Source organism: Ammospiza nelsoni, chromosome 15, assembly GCF_027579445.1.
Source record: "Ammospiza nelsoni isolate bAmmNel1 chromosome 15, bAmmNel1.pri, whole genome shotgun sequence".
Taxonomy (NCBI): domain Eukaryota; kingdom Metazoa; phylum Chordata; class Aves; order Passeriformes; family Passerellidae; genus Ammospiza; species Ammospiza nelsoni.
The window spans coordinates 3,643,756-3,665,585 of NC_080647.1; the positions used below are offsets into that span (position 1 = coordinate 3,643,756).

General features: G+C 39.6%; 1 protein-coding gene across 1 annotated transcript in view; it reads right to left on the reverse strand.

The window, feature by feature from the left end:
• Window positions 1-637: 637 nt before the first annotated feature.
• The window catches only part of KLHL4 (kelch like family member 4), a 37,957-nt gene continuing 16,764 nt past the window's right edge, over window positions 638-21,830 (reverse strand). The window contains exons 2-11 of the mRNA XM_059483187.1: window positions 19,541-19,711; window positions 18,535-18,671; window positions 17,829-18,025; window positions 14,767-14,979; window positions 13,540-13,726; window positions 9,990-10,214; window positions 7,903-8,065; window positions 5,057-5,269; window positions 3,004-3,175; window positions 638-2,263 (exon numbers count right to left, since the gene is read on the reverse strand). Of these exons, the coding sequence (XP_059339170.1) occupies window positions 2,204-2,263; window positions 3,004-3,175; window positions 5,057-5,269; window positions 7,903-8,065; window positions 9,990-10,214; window positions 13,540-13,726; window positions 14,767-14,979; window positions 17,829-18,025; window positions 18,535-18,671; window positions 19,541-19,711 (1,738 nt within the window). The 3' untranslated portion in view covers window positions 638-2,203. The remainder of the gene's footprint in view (window positions 2,264-3,003; window positions 3,176-5,056; window positions 5,270-7,902; window positions 8,066-9,989; window positions 10,215-13,539; window positions 13,727-14,766; window positions 14,980-17,828; window positions 18,026-18,534; window positions 18,672-19,540; window positions 19,712-21,830) is intronic.

The window sequence follows — 21,830 nt, forward strand, 5'->3', positions numbered from 1 at the left end:
TTGACATAGAAATAATTCATAAAATTAATATATTTTTTAATTTTTATTTTTATTTTAAAAATGAGCATTCAATACCAGTGTTTTCCAAACACATGGGGCTGTGCTGGTTCCGGGAAGCAGGGTGTGCTGTTTTAGGAGAAAAGCACGATTTATAGCTTGAGTGAAAAGCAGCAGGGACCCTCTCCCTGCATCACACAAATCCTTATTCACATAAAAGATTGCACGTGGCTGTTGCAGGGCCGAAGCAGGATGACAAAGAATAAGGGAGAAATGTTAGAACTTTTATTATTAATGTTTAAAAGTTGGTGTTTGCTGCAAGAAGGTGCTCTGGGTATGTGGACAGAGAGCTCCCCTATGGACAGGGAGAGAGGAACAACTCCCAGCTCCCACTCCCCAGTGCCACGGGCAGATTCTGTCTGTGCTCGGCCCCTTGTGTTTGCTTCAGATCCTTGATCTGCTGGGAAATTAAAATATTTAATGATATTCTTCTGATGTGACTTCTGGAACCCATGAGCTGGTTTTCTTTACAAGGGGATTTTTGTGCATCTTTTGTTCTTTTGGAGTACAGAAATGAGATTGATGCTTCTGTGTCTTCTAGTTTTGAAAGCATGGTCCAAATATAAAATATAGTCCAAAATTTCTTAGCAGAGAAAGTAAAGTTTATTTGAATGTAGCATGCTATATATAAACATAATTGATTTTTAAAGTTAAAAATGTTCTTTTTTTTTTATAAATATGCTTATGAGATTTTTTTTTCCTTAGAGGCATTCAATAAGTTTAATACTATAAATTTGTTTTAAAATAGCATATTGCTAAAATCTGAAACCACAGTATTCTATCAGGAAAGTTGGCCTACACATTCAGAGATCTTTGTCTCTGTCCTGAATTTTCAGATACTGACAAAACATCAACATAACAAACACTGAGGTGGATACTGACCAATTATTGTGCTTTACAGCATAGAATATTTTACATACATTCTTTTTTCTAGAATACACTTTCAGCATTTTGAAAGTATAAAAAATGAAATTAAAGCAAAACAGTAGAAATTGGCACACAAAAAAGAAAATATCATGCAAGTGGAATATTATGTGCTGTTCTCAGGTGATCCTTTTCCTGTTTGTTCTTGATTTTCATCATTCCACTAATTCCAGATAGAACATAAACAGGTTTACAGAAATGGTATCTAAAGTTACACAGTGGGTGTGGTTTATTCCTTACCATATTTCTACTGTACATGAGAGAAAGCTGGTAATCTTCAGCTGAGGTCAAAGATTGTCATATCAATATGATATAAAAATTTCATTTTGTAACTTATGTTCAAGGAATGTAATCACGTGATTGTTTTAAAATTTAATGCATGGTTATTATCCCAAGAATAGTCAGGTTAGTTTAACACATACTGACAGATGGTTAGTGGGCAAAGAGAAATCCATGAGTAACCTGACACAGAGCAGCATTAAAATATCACAAATCTATGCACTGAAAATTATTGCAAATTATATTTGCATTATGCTTTGACGAGGGATTTCTTTCTGCTGGCACATAATAGGATAAAGGTATCTTAGCCCTACTATTCAGTTTAATACACTGCAAAAAAGGAAATTCTGTCACAGTTCTAGCAGTGCTGGATGGTAAAGAACAAACAAATTATCTGCTTCTCTGATTTGATTGTAAAGTTAATTTAGGAGTTTAATTTCTGAATATAGAAATTAAGTTGCTTCTGCAGAGAATATTCTGTTGACAGTAATACTTAGGAGTAAATATTTCTTTTTGTGCAGTTCCCTGTTGGAGGTGTTTCATAGTCATTTTCATGTACTTAAAATATAAAAGCTTTTTTATAAACTTTAGCATTCCTGACAACATAGAAAGGAAAAAAAGTTTTTGAATTCTTATACACATCTCTCACTGCTGCAATTTATAAATAACAGATACAATTTTGTGACAAACCTGAACCATTCAAACATTTAAACCATTTTACTGGATTTTACATATTAGGCATAACAAAGTCATTCACTTCTGCAAAGTTTTCTGATTTTTGTGATGCAGGAAGACACTTCTGTGCTGCAATGGTGTGATGGCTCAGGGATCAATATTGTCTGTAAGGGAGGGATGCTGAGGTGTGAGCAGTCTGTACTGTCCTGGAAATGTTTCTTCACTTCTGAGACTCCACTCAGTTCAGTTTCATGGTAATTTACAGTCCTCAGGGCAACTTCACAACAACCACACACGCTCCAGCCCTGCCAATGTTGACAGGAACTTCCTAGAAAGGAAAAGGAAAAAGGACAAGAAAAAGGAGGAAACATTTTTAGTAGCATCTATGGATAGGACAAGAAGAAATTACTTTCAGATTAATAGGAAAGCAATTTGTTTATTAAAACTGATGTAATGCTAAAAAAATTAGGTTTAACTAAGGTATGAAAACACAGTTTGGGCTTTTTGGCAAAATTCAGTTACAAATGTTTAGCCTGGGGTTGTCCCCCTGGCGTGTTCAAAGGCCTCCACATCCAGTGTTCCAAAACCAGGGATTGTTTTTGGTCTTCAAACCAGGGACTTGTTTCTGGTATTCATTTAACATGAAGACATTTTAGATGGCTGCAAAAGGATCCTGGCAGTGCAGGGATTTCCTTTTGCTCTCAGTGGGGAGGGCCATAAATATAAAAGTTTGGAGGTGCCTCCAGAAGAGGGCATGGCTGACAAACACACCAGCTCTGCCAACACTGAATTCAAGCACTTAAAACCCCAAGTGATTTGTGCAAGCTGGTTTGCTTGTCCATGCATTTCCTCCACCCCTCAGTGTGAAAAGTTTTATGTGGTTATTTTGCAGGGAAGGGGGCTGATATTTTATGGGAGCCCACCTCTAGTATCATACAGTATTTCCTACATCCCGACGCGTCGTTTTTCCCCAAAGCGGCGACAGTTTCCCGGTTATTTGGACAGAATTATCCCTCTCTGCAGGAAGATCCCCTGCCCTTTCTGAGGCACCCCCTGGGCCCCCGTTACCTCTGTCCACTCGTTGTTCTGGGCATCGTAGGACTCGACGGTGTCCAGGTAGGAGTGGCCGTCGTAGCCGCCCACGGCGTAGAGCCGGTCCCCCAGGGGACAGATGCCCACCGCGTCCCGCGGCACGCTCAGCGGGGCCACCGTGGTCCAGGCATCCGTTTTGGGGTCATACCTAGGAAACGTGGAGGTCAAATTCAGAAATATGCGTGGTGGAGGCACGTTTCAGGTTTAAATTGCTGATTTTTGCTTGTTTTCTCCTGTGTTGCTTCTCTGAACGAGTACAACTGAGATGTCACTCGGTATTGCGTTTGCTGGGGATGTCCCAACAAAGCCAGGAATGATGCATCTGATTCCATGTTCTCAGAAGGCCAATTTATTACTTTATTTATATTATATGTTTATATTTATATTATTTATTTATAATACTATATTATATTAAAGAATATTATACTAAAGATACCATAACTATACTATCTATAGTGTAGTATTCTTTAATAAAATATAGTACTATATTGTATTATATAGTACTATATAATATACTAAAGAATATATACTATACTATAGTACTATACTAAAGAATACAGAAAAGATACTAAATAATAGAGTATTATACTAACTATATTAAGAATACAGAAAGGAAACTAAATAATACAGAAAGGATACTAAATAATATAATATTATACAAACTATACTAAATAATACAGAAAGGATAGTAAATAACATAGTATTATACTAACTATAGTAAAGAATACAGAAAAGACATGAATGCTAAAAAAGATAATAATGCGAAAAAGAATTATTGAATGCTAATAAGATAATATTACTGAACGCTGTATTCAGTAATATTATCTTATTAATTAGTAGATAATATATCTTATAATTATTAAGATTATATTACTGAATGCTAAAGAGATAATAATGAAAATTCATGACTCCCTCCAGAGTCCCGACACAGCCTGGCCCCGATTGGCCAAAGAGTCAAAACAACTCACAGCAGAATCCAATGAAACATTCACCTGTGGGTAAACAATCTCCAAACACATTCCACGCAGGAGAAGCAAATCAGATAATTATTGTTTTCCTTATTCTCTGAGGCCTTTTAGCTTCTCAGGAGAAAAATCCTGGGCAAAGGGATTTTTTCAGATATTGTAAATGCCACAGTTCAGTTTTTGATTTAGCCACTAGAGGGGCCTTCAAGCACACAGAAAATGCTCCTGTTTTCACTTTTCGATTACAGACTCTTTGTTTCGGTTACATTAAGCCATCAATAGATTTTAAACACAAATGGGAATTGAGGGGATGATAGCATGGCCACCAGTTGACTCAGCAAAACTAATTTCAATATATTCTTATTTTCTTCCTCCCTAAAGCCTTTGGTTTTCTGTTTATTCTCAGAATTAATGTTTTCATAGAAGTTTACTATAAAAGAAGTTAAATATCTTGTGTAGTAGCTCTAAGTTTCTGACGTGAAATGCATGGCAGCATCTTACATTAATATTGATTTTATTTCTGATTTATTCCAATATAAATTGCAGTGAATTGCAGGTAATTCCTGCTTTACCCCATTTAAGTAAGAACAGAATTTGGCCATTGTTGCTCACAGCAGGGTTTAACACCTGCTCAGTTTTCCTTCCTTTTCCCCAAATGACAAGACTGTGTGATATTTCTTATATTTTTATATCTTTTATCAGTATCAGTCAAATTACTGGAACAACTTAAAAGTGTTTCATTCCTACAGCATATGGCACAAGCACCTAAACCTGAGTCCTGGCATTTGAGAAATAGGAAGGTCACACGTTTAACTTGTCTCAGTACTTCAGTTCCTTTTACCTGGCTCTTGGGTAGGTCAGGCAGAAGGGAGGAATTTGCTGCTGAGGTCTAATTCTTTCGTTATCACAAAAGTATTGGAAGTCAGTTTTTCCTGCTCAAAATATTATTTCAAAAAGGCGGAATATGTTTTACAAACACAACACTCCAACTATGAAGAGAATCTATTCTAGAATCCCTTCTCGAATGCGAAGAGAAAAGGAAAAAAAGCAAAATGTTTTCCTACCTCTCCACGCAGTCGGACAGGCGGGAGCAGTGGTTGGAAGCGGGAGCGTCGTGGCCTCCCACGGCGTACAGGAACCCGTTGTAGGTGGCCACACCAACACCTCCCCTCCTCTTGGACATGGAGGCACACAGGCTCCACTTGTTTGTGTGGGGGTCAAAGCACTCCATGGATTTCAGGCAGGAGCTCCCGTCTCGCCCACCGACCGCGTACAGCCTGCGACAGCAACCCGCAAGCAGGAAAACAATTTCAGTCTCTACTCTCCCACTAATGAGAATTTTATCTGGCTGACTTCATTCAGAACACTTTAAAATTGTCATTATTTGGTGCGCTCTGAAACTTCCTTTGCTCAAAGGCAAACATGTTAGATGTTCGCCATCTAACAGAAAGACATTTTAGATGAAGTTAAATTCTTCACTTACAATGGAAATGTTCAAGCAGCCACACATGAAAATGAAGCTTAAAAATTCATGTGAGGTTCTCTAAATGTGAGCCAATAGAAAGAGCTGAATTGAAAGATGCTGCATATGTTTGAAACATATGGTGGCATTCCCAGGGACAGGGTTACAGAGTATGACATATTATTACATTAAAACTTTTTCCTGCGCAGTTAACTTTAATAACTTGAACAGATATCAAAAACATATATGAAATATATAGTAAATATATTTTCCTCTGAGTCTGTATTTAAGAAAATCTGCTGGACAGAAGGGACCACCTTGTGTCATCTTGTTTGTTCAGCCCAAAGGCTCTTAGCAAACAGAGATTTAAACAGCTGATGTTGGGGCAACATGTAAGAATAAATTGTGGTAATCCCCGTTAAAAAACATTGGGGGAACTTGTAGGAATAAATTGTGGTAATCCATATTAAAAAATGTCAGAGGGTTGTGGGTTTTTGTCAATGAATTTTGCAAAGCCTGAACTTGTTTCTGGTCTCAAGCTGACTTGGGTGCTGCTGGACTAGGATGGAAAGTAATAGAAGATGTGTTCAGGTGTTGAGTGTGCTGGTTTTTCTGCTCCCTTTCATACCTTTGTTATTGTTTTCTGCCATGAAATTTCATTTATGTAGTGCAGCTTATTAGAGAACTAGGGAAATGTGCAACTTGCCCAGAGTAAACCAGATCAGCTGAATTTTCCTTTAGAAGTGCCTGTTTTATTCCAGAGACTTAAAAATCTTTCCAATTTCTCTGGTGCATATTTTAACTAGAATATTCTTCTATTCACCATTAGAATAACAAAAAATCCCCAGCTTTCTCTCTCCTAGTGTTTTTTCACTTGATAAAATTGAGTTTGGTTTTGCAGTTTGTTGTCTGATCCATACAAAACTTAAGGCTTTGATTTATTTTCTTTTCACATCATGCCATTGATACAGCCTGCTTGTTTACACAGCTTTCACAGGCCAAGGAAATCTCTGTATACACAAAGTGATTGGTTGGGATCCTTTGTTTTCCACAACATGTCTCCAAACACGGTGGTGTTTCCCATTCTCTGAGGAAAAGACCAAATATAGCATCATTGACTGATGCTTTCAATGGAGCATTTATTGGTCCAAAAGTGCTGCTCCACAGATATGCAAAGGCTTTGCTGGTGGGGTTAAACAGGAAAAAATATGGTGTGGTTTAGGGAAACAGGAAAAGGAGAAGCATTCTCTTGGTTGGAGCGCAGCAGTAGCACTGAGTGATGAACATTTGATCTCCTGCTATGCCAGAAATTACATCACCAGCCTCACAGACGTGACTTAAGCCCTGCTGGAGACAGTTTGTATCAGCAATGATTGAGAACAGAGTCAGGATCGGGCTGATTTCCTCTCTGACAAAGTGGTTTCCTGCATGTTGCTGCTGTGGAAGGCACCAGGAGGAGCTTCTGGTTGGGTTTCTGCTGAGAACATTTCCTCTGAGCTATAGCAGGGACCTGGAGAGGCACTTCTGCCTCTACAATTTGAATCCTGCTTGCAATATGAATCCAAACCCCCAACTTGCATTTACAAACATCCCTTTGCTGACATCTTTGTTTCTGCTTTTTCTCCTTCTCTTTTTTGGGAATTTACAAAGAGACCAGGGAAGCCAGTGGCAAAGGCTCCAGGTAAAAGCAGTTGTCTGCCTGTAACTGAGTGTTCCCAGCCCCTACAGACTGCTGAGAGCTTCCCACAGGGTTAAATAAGAAATGTTGGCTCAAATGGTATTCTCCATAACCAGAGGCTTTTAACAAAATTTTTGTAAGATCCACAGTTGTCTGTTCCCATGTAAAAGGGCGTGAGTGGCTTTAGCATCTTAGCAGAATGCTTTGGTGCATTAACACTTGATTTTGTGTATTTAACCAAGAGATGGAGAGTGGAGCAAGTCTGGACTGGATAAGATTTAGAAGAGACTGTTTATTCCATACATAATTAATAAACTCATCTCCTTTCCATCAAACACCTCATACACCTTTTTAAAAATTGGCTGTGAATTTCTATGACAAAGGAAAGCCTTTGTTTCCGTACACATTAAGTCTATTTAGACACAATGATTTTTAAGTGTAAACATAAACTCGGAACATTTTTTAAAGTAGCTGATTTTATATCCCTGTATGTTACACTCTAGGTAAAATTATGGCGTGCATGTAATGACATTTTCACATTGCTATAATTTAAAAAGGCCGAAATGTTTTTGAAACCTTACTGCAAGCCTGCGATCAATTTACCACACAGCAGAGGAAAGGCTTTCCTTTGTTATTTCTACGCATTGCATTTTTCTCTTTGTTTCCTCGAGATCATTAATAACCATAAGCCTGAAAATAAAATTCGAGAAGCTGCACTGGCAGGGAAGGGAGCAAATGAAAGCCCAGAGAGAGGTTTTCCTGTTGCATACTTGCTGTTGAGGGCTGCCACCCCCACGGTGCTCCTCGGGGTGGACATGCTGGCCACGTAATTCCACTGCCGCGCCTGCGGGTCCCAGCGCTCCACCGTGTTCAGGTAACTCCAGCCATCGTGGCCTCCAACTGCGTACATTGGTCCTTCAAGCATCGCTACTCCTTCAGAGATAGAATTAGGGACACGGAATAGAATTAGGGACAAATTATCTCCTGGTTTCGGTGACCAGCGGCGAATTCATTTCGCTAATTCCCCGTATGCAATTTGGTAAGCAATTTGATAAGCAATTTGGGCTGGTATTAAATGATCTGAAAGCTGCCTTTTCATTTGGAAGAATAAATAGAGATAAACAAGCACTTCACATACAGTACTCTTCTAAATAACCATTATCTTTTGCCAAAAGATTAGAGGAAAGCTGCTTTAGTTCTGATGTTCTCTTCTTGGACTTTTATCTCTGTCACTTCTGGTGACCTTGCAAAAACAAATTTGAGCCCCTAACTGGGGAACGATGTTGTTCTCCTACAAAAAGGCAAAACTCGAGTCAGGCAATGAAAAATATGCCCAAACCAGCAATGTCCCCTAATTCTGAGCCAGCTGAAGCTCTGTAGTGCTGCCAGCACGAAGCCTGGTGGGTGGGTAGCTGGCTGTCCTTACTAGCCAGAGCACCACAACATTTTAATGCCTCTTGGGTGAGAGCTGGCTCCTATCCTATCCTCCTGGCTCCTGAGGCACAGGAGAGCCAGCTTGGCTGTCACTGCAAAGCTCTGGGTGGACAAAGCCTGGCCCATTGTGCTTCTCCAGAGCAGGGCTTTGGTGCCTTCCCTTTGGGAGCTGCTGCTGCTCTTTGCTCCCTTTGTTAGGCAAGGAAAAATGTTTCAATCTAGCTGCTTAAAAGTTTTCTAAATCTGTCTTTCAGGCCTAAATATACATGGCCTGATTTCTTCAAAAGCACCAACTGCACAGAATCTCCCTGAAGGTAATGGGGACTGTAAGAGTGAGGCAGCTTTGCAAACCAGGCACAGATTGAAGCCAAACTTTGGGCTCTCCAATTTATGGCTGTGACCTACTTGTTGGGGAGAATTATGCCCCTGCAGTCAGGAATTATAAATATTTAAATGCAAATTATTTCATCTGTTTGGTCTTCTTCCCCTTTGCCACCTACTAGTGTTTGGTTTCATAAATTTGGTGCTCTAGCTGGTAAGAACCCTCCATGATCCTTTCTCTGTCAAGCAGTGGAGAAGGTGACAGAGGCCACATTGTTTTGCCAAATAATTCTGGATCAATCTTCCTCTATTATCCACAAAAATAGAAATATTCCATGGCATTTTAACTTACTGATGATTTCAAGCAATACCTGTTTCTGTAACTTAAGAGAAGCCAGCTTTTTCACAAGGCCTAGGATATATAAATTCAGAAATCATCATATTCCCTCTGTTACAGTCTACTCATCTCTAAATGTAGCCTTATTTTCTATAGTTCTGGAAATAAATTCTAGATTTCATATTCATATTATTCCTTCAGTGTGAATAATATTAAGGATTATTTTGCAGTAAAAAAAACCATAGATACTAAGTCACTGCCGAGCTCTGCAAAACTTCTTGTAATTACATTAGAACTGGTGAAGTTGTACTTATTTCCATACACTCTTTTCTTCAGTGTGGGTGATGCCCTGATCTGAGTTAGAGAGGTGGTTGATACCTCTGGGTTTAATTCATAATTTATAAAAAAAATAATAAATAAAATCAGGTTGTTATTGTATTGTAAACATATCATTTGACCATTAAATCATGTGAAAAGTTAATTATTTTCACTATAGTTTATACAGCAAAAATAATATTTATAGTTATATAGTTTATATTTTGGAATTACCTACCAGCAAAATTAACCCTGGAACACCAGTGCTAGTTAGGTGTATACTAATAAAATCATTAAATTATGGCAATTGGCAAATCTCTCTTTGAAAAACGTCCTCTACGAATATTTCTGGGAGTCTCTGCGCACTGTTAGAAGTTTTCTCAGCAGTGCTGGAGTGGATCGAGGCCCTGTGTGTGTGCTGGGCATTTGCAGAGGCAGAGCCCCTCTTACCCAGGCCGTGCCTGTGTGTGGACATGGGGGGCATCACGGTCCAGGCCTTGGTGACGGGGTTGAAGCACTCGACGATGTTGGAGGTCTTGAGCCCGTCCCTGCCCCCCACGATGTAGAGCTTGTTGTCAATCACGGCCACCCCAAACTGCAGCCGCCGCCCGTTCATGGTCCCAATCTGGATCCAGCTGTTGGTCCTCAGGTCGTACTTCTCAATTGTGGTGGTGCCTGTGACGAACAGAGACAGCCTTAGGGAGCAGTGCCCAGCCACCAGCAGCTAGCTCAAAACTTGAGTAAATTATAAAATATTGAAATTTTTTGTGTGAGGTTTTGCTGCGAACTTCAGTTCTCGTGTGAACCCAGTGAGAAAGCTGTATTAATTGCATGCGTGGTTGGCAAGTCTAGGAGAATATACTGGTGGCAAGAAATGGAGAATTAAATTGTGGCAGTGTGGCATTCACATTCTCTGGAAAAATTCCCTCCTCCAGGGTTTTTCTCCTGGGAGCTGAAAGGCAGGGGGAGAGAAAAGGAAAACAACTCTTATCTCATTTGCTTCTCCTGTGTTGTGCTCATGTGGAATGTGTTTGGAGATTGTTCCATTGGAGTCTGGTGTGAGTTGTTTTGACTCATTGGCCAATTAGGGCCAAGCTGTGTCAGGGCTCTGGAAAGAGTCACGAGTTTTCATTATTATCCCTTTAACATTCAGTAAGTATCCTTTCTTATTCTTTAGTATAGTATAGTATTCTTTAGTATAATATAGTATCATAAAGTAATTAATTGGCCTTCTGAGAAAATGGAGTTCTCCTCATCATTCCTGCCTTCGTTGGGGGCGCCCGAGCATTTGCAATATGGCAATTTTTGTAGCACTGCACATTTTGGAGGTGAATTGGATCTGTTGCCTAAATACCATGAGAGTAGAGGGTTTGTGGGTTTGTTTTGGGGTTTTTTGATATTTCTTATGATTACAGTGCCTCACAACAATCTGCTGTTTAACCGTATTAGTGCCTGAAGCATTAGTGATATTAAAACCAGACTCCAGGTATCTGTCTGAGGAACTGGTTAAGCATCTTCAGGAATCCTGTGTGTTTTCCCTTTTAGGATGGAGTCAGGCAGGAGGCAGGGCTGTGTGTGAGTGCACACCTGCTTCCCACAGGTATCTTGCCTGAGGCTCACCTGTGCAGCAGTTCTGCAGCAGCTGCTTGGCTGCTCTAACACACCACACACATTTTCCATTTCTCTCAGGTCACTGGACCTGCACTAACATTTTACTGAAACCCTTCCTTGAGCAGGAGCTCTGCCATTCAGCCTGACACCTCCCCACACCCTGGCTCCCGTCACTGCTCAGGAGTGGGCACAATTGCTCCTCCGAGAGCTGCTGAGCACAGCAAGGCCACGGCTCAGTGAGATCCGAGGCAGAATTGCCACTGCGCCCTGGAGCTCAAATTCAGCTCAGTCAAAGGCAACCAGTTGAGGAACACAGAGCTGATTTCTTGTTCCTTGACTGGGATTTGAGACCAGACAAGTGGTGTTTGGGAGATAACAACAGGCAGTTTGTGGCTAAGAAATTACTTTTTACAACAGGAAAACAGCCATGCAGTAAAGCAGGAAAGAAAGGTAGGATTTGGTTTAGAGATCTGTTAGAGATCACCTGATGTACTCCAGAAATTCAGTGCTGTCTTTTCTCTTATCTATATGTTTTTCCACATGTATAGGTTGGGAAAGAAACCAGCTCCATCTGCAATAAAAGGCAGAAATTCTGCTTTCTCCCCTTTATTCAGAGCAGCTGGGTTTCTTTGCCTGTTCTTTCCATCTTGTTATTCTGTTTGCTGCTCCTTGCTTTGATTCCTTCTCATTTATTCTATGCTAATACGTGAGTGCCCCAAAGTTCTCCACTTCAAAGGAAATCTCTCACACTAACTAAAACACAGGGAAAATGCAGCCAGGTTTGAGTGTGTTCAGCCATACCCTGTGGGCTGCAATTTTTACAGAGGCTCCAAGATCTGAAAGTCACAAAACCTAACGTGGTTTAGGCGCATTCCCGTTTTTCAAAATTCCAGCCCAAAAGCACCTCTTTGATCTTCTTTTGATCATTGGAATTTGAGATTTGTCCTGGTATCCCACCTGAGATAAGCACAAAGGCAAAGCTGGCGTTGCCTGGTGTCTATCACAGGCAGTGTTATTGCCAGGGGTGGGAGATATTCCCTTCTCAGAGCTGCTCCTCCAGAGCATCCTGGTCTCCTTCTGCTGCTCCTTTATCTCCCAATCCAGCCCAGGCTCCAAATCTGAGTCAGAGCTGTGGAGGGCAGCAGGAGGAGCAGAAATGCTGCTCTTCCTACCCACCAAAAGGCAAAAGTTCAAACAATTGGCTTTGCTCCAAGGTGAGAAGTAAGAGAGGCACCAAGAGGAAGTGCACGTGTTGAGTGAAATAACCCTTTCTTTGCATAACCTTTACTGGGAAAAAATGATTGGAAAATTGTGTTCTTATTTTCTTTAAAGATTACCTGGTTGCCTGATATAATTCATAAATACTCAGTATCGCTAATGAATCTCCTTAATTGCACCAGATTAACTCCAATTTGCTAAATTGTGCTAGGAATGAGTGTTTTCATGTTGTGCAGGGGATGGATGTGTGTTCTGCACCTGATTTGATTGCACAGAGATAGGGAGGTAGCTCTGCAAGGTCTCTCATGTGGGGAAAAACCAGTCGTCAGCAGCTTTTTGTAAACCATGAAATGGATTATCTTCTTTGTGATTCTATTAAAAGTGAACTCACACAGCTAAAAGTAATTCTGTGCTGTGAGTCGCTAGACTTTAAACTAATTAGAGTTCTCTGGCTCCAAGCTGTGGGTTTGAAGTTGAGGTTCCTGCAGAAAATGATTTAATATTCTGCTTCCTAAATAGAATAGTGCCATGTTTAAAGCTGTAACCTGATTGCAGTTGTGAAAATCAAATAATAGGAACTGGAATATATTTATAATAATTAACTTTCAACTACAAATCTGGGGAAAAAAAACAAACCCTGTGTTTGAAGTCCTGAAGAAAAGCTGTGTTCATGAAAAATACAAATCTTTGCACCTGGAATGTTCTAATAAGGATTTATCAGCATTAGGTAGGAGTTCTCTCTAGTTCAGTGATGCTTTTTGGTTTTATTTTTCTGCTTCTCTGAAATCCAAGCTTTCTTACTTTGTCAGAATACTGACCACAAGATTCAATAGTAAACAAATCTTGAAACATTTTAAATATTTACTTTTCCTTCAGATTCAAAATTAAACTATTTTTCACAAAAATTCATGCTAATTTTAATTTTAAAAACCACCATATGACTCAAACTTCTTTAGTCTGCACCTAAATATAACTGTATTGTTTACAAATATGATTCTTACAGGAAGAAAGCACTTTTGAAACATAGGATTCTGTCCTGTGATTTGCTTTTTCTTCCTTTTTACCCCTAAATTGACACATTCCTATGGGAAATACTTAACCAAATGTCATGTGTTCCCTGAGTGTCTGTAATACGATGAATTAATCCAACCAAATGAACCTGTGGGCTTACCTTTAGTGGCATCCATGCCTCCCACAGCATAGAGGGCACCCACTGTGGATTTCCTGGGCTTGGTGCGAGGGCTCTGCATCATGGAGCGTCTCTCTGGCAGCAGGTGGTACTTCATGGCCTCCATGAGCAGCTTCTGGCACTCCAGGTCGTCTGCAAACATTGGGCTGTTTTCTAGATCAGCCAGGAGCTAGGAAATGGGGGGGGAAAAAAGCATCTTGATATACAGCTAAATCATTAAAATTGCATGTACTTGAATAATTGAAGTATTTGTAGCTACAAATATTCATTTTGAGCTCGCCACTCATTTGTGCTTTGCTGGGAACTCTGCTTTAATGCAAGAAAAACTGTATAAAGGTGGAGGGGGAAAGTCTATGAGTGTGATGGCTTTGATTAATCTTTTCCTGCCTCTTTCTTTTAACTTTTACTAAAGGTTCAAATCAGAAATTTGTAGTGCTGTACTCTCTATGCAAAACTCCTTATGTGAGTAAATAAATCTGCCACAGAGTACTGGATATCTCTGTGAATATAAGATACTAAATATATTTAAAATTAAGTGTTTATGGTACTTTTATATGTTATTCAAGGTAGAATACTTGCAGCATCAGTCATGCAGTCATAAAGTCCTGAACTGACAGTCTCAATATTCTATATGAAATTTTGAGGAAATATAAGGATTCCTCTATGACACAGAGACAGGAGTGTCACCTTTCTGTAAAACAGAATGTCCAGCTCTGGAACTTGATGGATGAATTGTCTCTTCCAGAATTAAGGGACAAGTAATGTCAGTGCTCAGAATTGTCAGCATTCATTTAGGTCCTTTAATATTTGCCTGCTTTTTATGGCAATAAAGAAAGAAGCGTTGTGGCTTATCTGTCCTGCAGCTTGATAAATCTAAGGAAATATCTTTGCATGTTATCTAAATTGCTGTGCTGTTAGAGGGGACCTATTCCAACCCAGCATTGGAACACTTGGCTTTTGGAATAGACTGGCATTTTTTTAGAGGTAATTCTGGGCCTGGTAATTACACTGGCACTGGGAGGGGGGGGGTGGGGTTTATTTTCATCTGTGTTTAAAAACAATGAAGATATAAAAAAAAAATTAAAAGTGTGGAAAACCACCAACAATCTCCAGTCCCAACCAGAACCTTCCCACCAAGTTGTGCCTGCAGGATGCTCAATCCAGGCATTGCAGCTGGCAGAGTTCCCCGTTAACCCTTGGTGTTCCCACCTGGGGGGGCAGCAGGGGCAGCCTGATGTAGGAGAGGAGCATGCCCAGGTCCTGCTGGCGGCTTTGCAGGTCGTGCCTCACCCACATCATCAGGGCCTGGAAAATTGCCTCCTCGTCCGGCACGTTGATGTCGTCGCTAGACAAGAGCTTGGCAATTTCATTAGCTGGGAGCAAAAGAAATTCCTGGTTTTTTATTACTTCTATGAAGTGCTCCTAAAAATAAAAGAAGATTTCAATGCACTGGTGATTTTCACAGGTAGAAATAGCTTTTTTTTAGATAAGGTAGGCTTTGTGAATGTTTCATTCAGGGAAATGCTGTGGATGTTCTAACGATCATTAAATGTCCTCCTACCATTTAGGGGAGATTTTGGTAGGGATTTTTTGGTAGATTTTTTAAGGGAGAATTTGGTTTCTTTTTGCTGCCCTGCTCTTGCAGAACTGAGGAATTATGCTCATTTTCATACCACCATGCTGCAGATGTCTCTGTCCTGGCTTAGGGACTTGCCACTGGTACTTTTGTTCATCAGTGTGATCTTAGCTCTGTGGCTTGATAGAAATACTATTTGAAGATAAAATGTGCATTTTAGAACTGCCAAGTGGACACTCAGATAAAATGTGTCCCTTCTGTTGCAGATTCAAAGGTTTTGAGCCAAATAAACCAAAACCTTCCAATCCTTTTGCAGCAAGCTGTGCCAGCTGTTGGCTGCGTGTTCTTAGGGCAAGAAAATTCAGCAAAGGAAATTCAGCTCACTTTTCTAGCAGCACTGTTTGGGCAATACAAAGTTGGATAAATCCCAATGAAGGCTCCTCAGCCTTTTAGCTACTGCTGCAATCAAACTCCCCAACTCCAGAAGTTTCTTAAATACCTAGAATCTTTCACAGAATTATTTTTCATTTAAAAAATGTTGTACATTTCAGTTACAACAATATCAGAGTTGATATCAATATATAGGCTACAAATATACATATTATCTCATTCCCTATCAAATTCCAAAGGAAAAAAGAAATTTGGTGAAGAGAGAGAGGGGGTTATGTTACTTGCAAAGAGATGCATGTAGGAATTTATGATTGCATTTGAAATATAATTTCTATGTCTGTACCTAGAATTAATATATCTCCTTTAGGGACCGGATTGAAATAGGACAGTTGAAAAAATTTTAGTAACTGATATTTTATTGTTTGTTTTTAGCAGTTTCTTCACTTTCTGTAACTCTTTTCAAGTGTAGCCAGGATGCAAATTCAGAAGTATCAGTGATTAAAGGAGATGTGAACTTTGGTCTGTTATGCATATCCTGCTTCAATTTGTGACATTCAGAAACAGGGACAGGAAGGCCAGTCCACTTCTAGTTACAAATATAGCCCCAGTTGTTTATCAGAACGAGCTCTATCTGCACGAAAAGATACCAGGCAGGAAATTGTTAATTCTCTGCCTCTGTGGCCAAAACATTGCAAGGGAAGGGCCCCATTGCGTCTGGTTTTACTGAATGGATCTGGTGTTTACAGCACTCTGAAAATGGAATGGGCTCTGTATTTACAGGACAACTTTCCAGCCTTTCCCCTGAGTTCCACATATTCACCACCACAAAACAAACCTGAATGTTTTACTTATCCCCCTCCACAATGTTTATGTGTTTATGCATTGTGATCATCTCCTGTTCTCCAAAGGTGTTTTGTAATGGCTCTGCAAGGGTTTGAGACAGATTTTTATTTCAGAGGTGCAGGTTTCCTCTTCTTTTTCCAAGCTGTCAGTAGCAAACATGGTGGGTGGGTTTGTGGTCCAGGTCCTATTTCATGGCAGCATTTTCAGCCTGTTCCATGCCAGAACAGGAGGTGCTTCTAGAGGTGTTAGAAGTTGTTTTCAAGGGAAAAAATACAAAACTCATGCCCAGTGCTGCTGAGTGTCACAGAGTCATCATGATCCTTCATTTTAGGGTGTTCTTAATTACTCAACTCTCAAATTTTTGACACATAGTTTCAAAAAATAATAAAGGTTTAACTCCTGGGAAAGACTGGAGGATTTAAGTGGTAAAAAAAACTATAAACAAAAATTATTGTCATAATCTCTTTGTTGATTATTGTCTCAACATCTCTTACTGTCATAAAATCATAAATCCAAACCTACAATTTTATTTCAGTTTTGCAGAAATCTGGACCATAATTTTAACCCCATGTTCTCACACTGGTGGGAGGAAATAGGCAACAGCAGAGGGGGATTTCCTGAATTTGGATGAGTACCAAAAGGTTTGGAGCAGCAAGGACAGCACTGTGTTATACAGGCTGAGCAAACCTCTATCTTAAATGCCCCATTTCAAACTCTGACATGTAGAGGGGCGTAATTGCTGCTAAACAGAGCATTCCTTGCTGTGACTGGAAGGAGCACAAGCAGTGCCCTCATCTGCTCATGCCTCTCTCACCTCCTTCAGCAGGTGGACAGGCACAACCCCTGCTGGAGAGTTCTCAGCATTTTGAAGCCTCTAAACTGGTTCTGACATCCTCCCCTAATATTGCAAGCAGAAAGCTGCCATGGGTCTCCCAACAAGTCATTCTTTTTATATCTGTTTAGCTCTAGCAGTTGCCATTCTTTTTGTGTGTTTGGAGCTGTGATAGCACATCTTGTTGCCCTGAATATTTATCCCTAAATTTAGTTTCATAGCAAGTTATCTCACTTCTCTGTTTCCCATGCTCTGAATATTCATTTCTTGCTTTGAGCCAGAGGAGGATTATGCTCCAGTCAGGGACGTGCTTCTTTTTTAGCATTCCAAATCTTCCCAACACATTCTTTATTTTGACTCTATTTATGAGTGTCTCACCTTAAAAGCAGCTTTAGAATCTTCTTTGTGTGGAATCAAAGGCCTGAGCATGGCCAATTGCTGTTTGTCCCTAGACACGAGCCGTGTTAAGGCCCTATTACATTTTTTGGCAGGAGCAGGTACCACTCGTACTGCAAATTCAAATTCACTGAGGCTGCCTTTCTACAGGGCCGAACTCTGAGGTGGGGAACAACAGAAACGAGTTTTTCTGTATGTAACTGTGACTGCAAAGCTGCCAGCTGTTCACCTTACCATGGTGTAGGTGTGGGCCACCTTGAGGAGCTCAGAGCAGCCCTGGGCATCCCCAAAGGAGCGGATCCCCAGGCAGTTGGAGGGGTGCAGCTGCTTCATGAGGAAATTGCAGCACACCTCGATGACCTGGGAGAGCTGCAGGAGGCACGCAGCAGCCAGCAAGCTCTCTATGGTGTCTTCTTTTAACTCGAGGATACCTGGGCAGTTTTCATTTAGGACAAACAAACAAACAAAAAAAAAAAGTTTTAAGTAATTTCCCTTGTATTTTCATTATTTAAAACCTTGTCGCTCTTTGGCTTTTCTCTGAGATGGCCTTTTTTTCCTTTCTTGCTGAAGGATTCTTTAAGCAGGTATTTTAACTTACAGAATTTGGTGGATTTTGAATACAATGATTTGGACATTTTTATTGGAACTTTAACAGCTTTAGATCTGATCTGGGTTGGTAAAAAAAAAAAGGAAAGAAAATTGTGACTGGGGAAAAAACTTTCCCCAAAACAGGGCTCTGAGTAACCTGGTATTGTGGAAGGTGTTGGGTTTGGAGATGAGTATTTTTTAAATTCTATTCCAACCCAGAGTATGAAAATTCATTTATTAATGAACAAAAATATGTATAAATTTCTATAAATGGAACTTTGGTATGAAAATTCATATATTAATGAAGAAAAGTATAAATAAATTTCTGGGAGCAGCTCTGGGGCAGGGTTACCTGTGTAGGCGTAGCGCACCAGAGCCCTCAGCGCCTCAGGATCCACTCCCTCCATCTTGATCTCCTCCTGCTTTGCTTCCCTCACGTCGTTGGTGAACATGGCAGCAAAGTAATCAGAGACTGCACTGAGAACCAGCCTGCAGGGGAGGCAGGGTTAGCAGAGATGCCTCAAGGTTTTATATTTTATATTTTTCACATTCTGTGCTGCTTTAGTGTGTATTTCTGGGCTTTACATTATGGGATGCTGAGCTCCATGCACAGAGCAGGGAGACAAAACAATTCCTGCTCCAGCTGGGACCAAGGACAAATGACCCAAACCTCAGCCCCAGAGCACAAACCCCGTGGGCTGGAGAGAGAAAAACAAGCAGGGTGGGGCTTCATAAACTAAAACTATAACTGGACAATTAACTCCAATTTCCAAAGGGACCAGAACTTATAAAAGTGTCAGACCCCATGCCTGGTCGTGCATTTTGGGACCATTTTGGTTCATCTTGGGTGCAGCCCTGGCTGGACTCCTGTCCTGCCCAAGGTGGATCCATTGAGGCCTTTTAATAAACCCCTACTTTATTCTTTAGCTCCATCTAGTCTCTGTTCTAGGGCAGCCTTCACAAGGCATCAACAGGACAGCAAATTAGCTCATCATCTCAGTACCAGGCAGAAAATCCAGCTTTATTATGTCATGAACTGTGTGTACAACAGAAACGATTAGCATAGGAGTCAAATCTTGCAGCAGTGAGGAGTGAAGTTAAAAGAGTAATTAGTAATCTAATTTTCTCCCAGAGTGCTTATCTGGGCAGATTTTCTTCGCTGATCTTGCTGTGGTTTGACAGCAGCAAGAAGAGAGGGTGGACAGTGCCGGCAGTTTGCATTTGAATTTTATTGTGTTCAAAATAATAGATATGAATGGTGATTAGCTGGAATACTAATCAGAGTAACTCTCCATTCACAACCAACGATTCATAAATTGAGGCAGAATTTTGGGAATTAGGGGCAGGAAGGGCTGTACCTGTGTGCTGGGATCCTTTGGTCCCCGGCGATGAGGAGCACGTCACAGAGCTGCTGCTGCTGCAGGTAACTCTCCATCTTGCGGAACGTTTGCTCTGCGTGGTTCGAGGACTGGAAAAACTCATCAGAGCCATTGGTGCCCATCCCCAGAGAGCTGCTGGTGGTGGACAGCCTGCCAGGGATGAGCACAGCGTTAGAAATCCATTATAAACCCTGATGATGTTGAATTTATTCAAAGGGCAGCACAGAAATTTTTAGCAGTCCCACAGTCCTGGTCTTACCGTGACTTCTTCTCTTTGCTATCTGGAAGTTTTTATTCATAAACCTGCACATAAACTTTACTGCACTTTATTAAACTGTAAACAGCTCTACTTTATTTCAGTGTGTAGTACTTTATTTCCCCCTAGTAGTAGGCTGTGTAGTATTTGTCTGCTTCCATCAGTTTTGAGTGGATTGCACAGCACTGACGGGATAAATGCAGCCTCCTGAGCACTCACAAACAGAATCTTTAAAAAAAAATCCTGTTTTCCTGTGATCCTGACAGCTAAAATACCTCTTGGCGTGAAATATTGGATATTACATCTTTAGGTGTCATTTCTGATCTCTTCTTACTTTGTCCATTAAATTTCTTGAGTCAATAGTAATGAATCGGAGGAGAATTTAATGAGCATCATATAATTCTAAAGAAATTTCCAAATTAAAATCTCATGGAACCTGTACATGGCCTTTAGAATCTGAATGCAAATAGTGGAGACAAATTAATTTCTCTGCCTTTCACAGAAGTGTACAATATAAACATATTCCTCCCAGTCCAGAATTCTGTTAGCTTCCCCAATTATAGGCAATCCATATTGTTTTTTCAAAACATCATTTCTTACAGCCTGTAAATATGGATTTTGATGTAGATTGAAATACCTTCCTGACACTTCCTTAGAAAAATCTTTATTTTTCTATTCATCTTTTTTTAGTAAATAATTATGCATTTGCTGATATAAATTTATATCTCATAGCTTGAAAGTGCTGCAATATTTAACACTACTTTAGCTAATTATTTAGAAAAACATTTTCTCAGTTTAATATCATGTTTTTTTAGAATGTATAGCACCTGTTTTTTTAAATTTCCAAGCTCAACTGGGAAAAAATGACAGCTGTTGACTAAATTTCCTGGTTGTCTTTGATATTGTTAATGCAAATTCATAAATGATTAGGAGAGATAAGGTCTCTTCACAAAATTAGCATATCAAATTTAGCAGAATATTGGATTACATCCACAATTTAACATCTAGTTCAGAAAACAGAGAAATAAAAAAAGGGTAAGTTGGGTTGAATTGATAGTGTCAGAAAATAGAGATGTTAGATCATTCATTTCCAAAGATCATACCTCATTATATAGCTCATAGAAGCCAAGGGAAATAATTAAAACCAAACTATAATGTAATATTGAATTGAGACACAGCAGTTTTCCATCCCCTTTGCAAAACGTTTCTGTCTTTATTACAACTTCAAATCCATTTTAGCTTGGCTTAGTTTAGTTTTAAAGAAAAATGGGAAAAGCAAGTTCACCTCTAATATGTTTCCTTTGTCATTTTTGACTTACAAAAACGAATTTGTCTCAGTGTGTTTAATGACTCCACTTTCTTATTTGTTTTCTCCCAGTGCTTCCTAGGCAATGACAAAGCTGCAAAATTGGATTATATGCTCATTAGTTTTGTATCAGCTGCTGGGTGCCAAATTCATACTCTGGAATGCTTTGTTATTTACCTCTTAAGCATCCTTTAACGTTTTTCAGAAAATTATTTTTTGAAAAAATTATTTTTTTCAGATTCAATAGATGCACTCTAAGTGTTGTGTCTCAGTACATTGCACTTAGCCTTGATGTTTGCAGAAAAAATTCAAATAATACTCAGTCATCCCAATTGTAAATAGATAATACTGCTGGGGAAAATAAATAATTCCCCATGGCATGTATTTATTTGTGGTTAGAGAATCATTTCCAAGATAGTGAAAGTCTAATTATTTCATTTAGTCATGGGTATTTTTTTTCAGAAGTTTATTGGAGTCACATTTAACTACACCATAAATACCACTAATATAATTAATTATTTCAAAGGCAAAGGTCTTCAGAGACTGAAAAATACGGGAAGCAAAAGCAATTTCTCCATTAAAATTAATAATATCATTTCTGGTTTCTCTTCAGCAGCTCATTTGAAATGGTAGATATATAATGGAGGGGAAAAATTAAATTCAAAGATAAATGTTTATATATTTTCCTTAGTGTATGACTGTCAGAC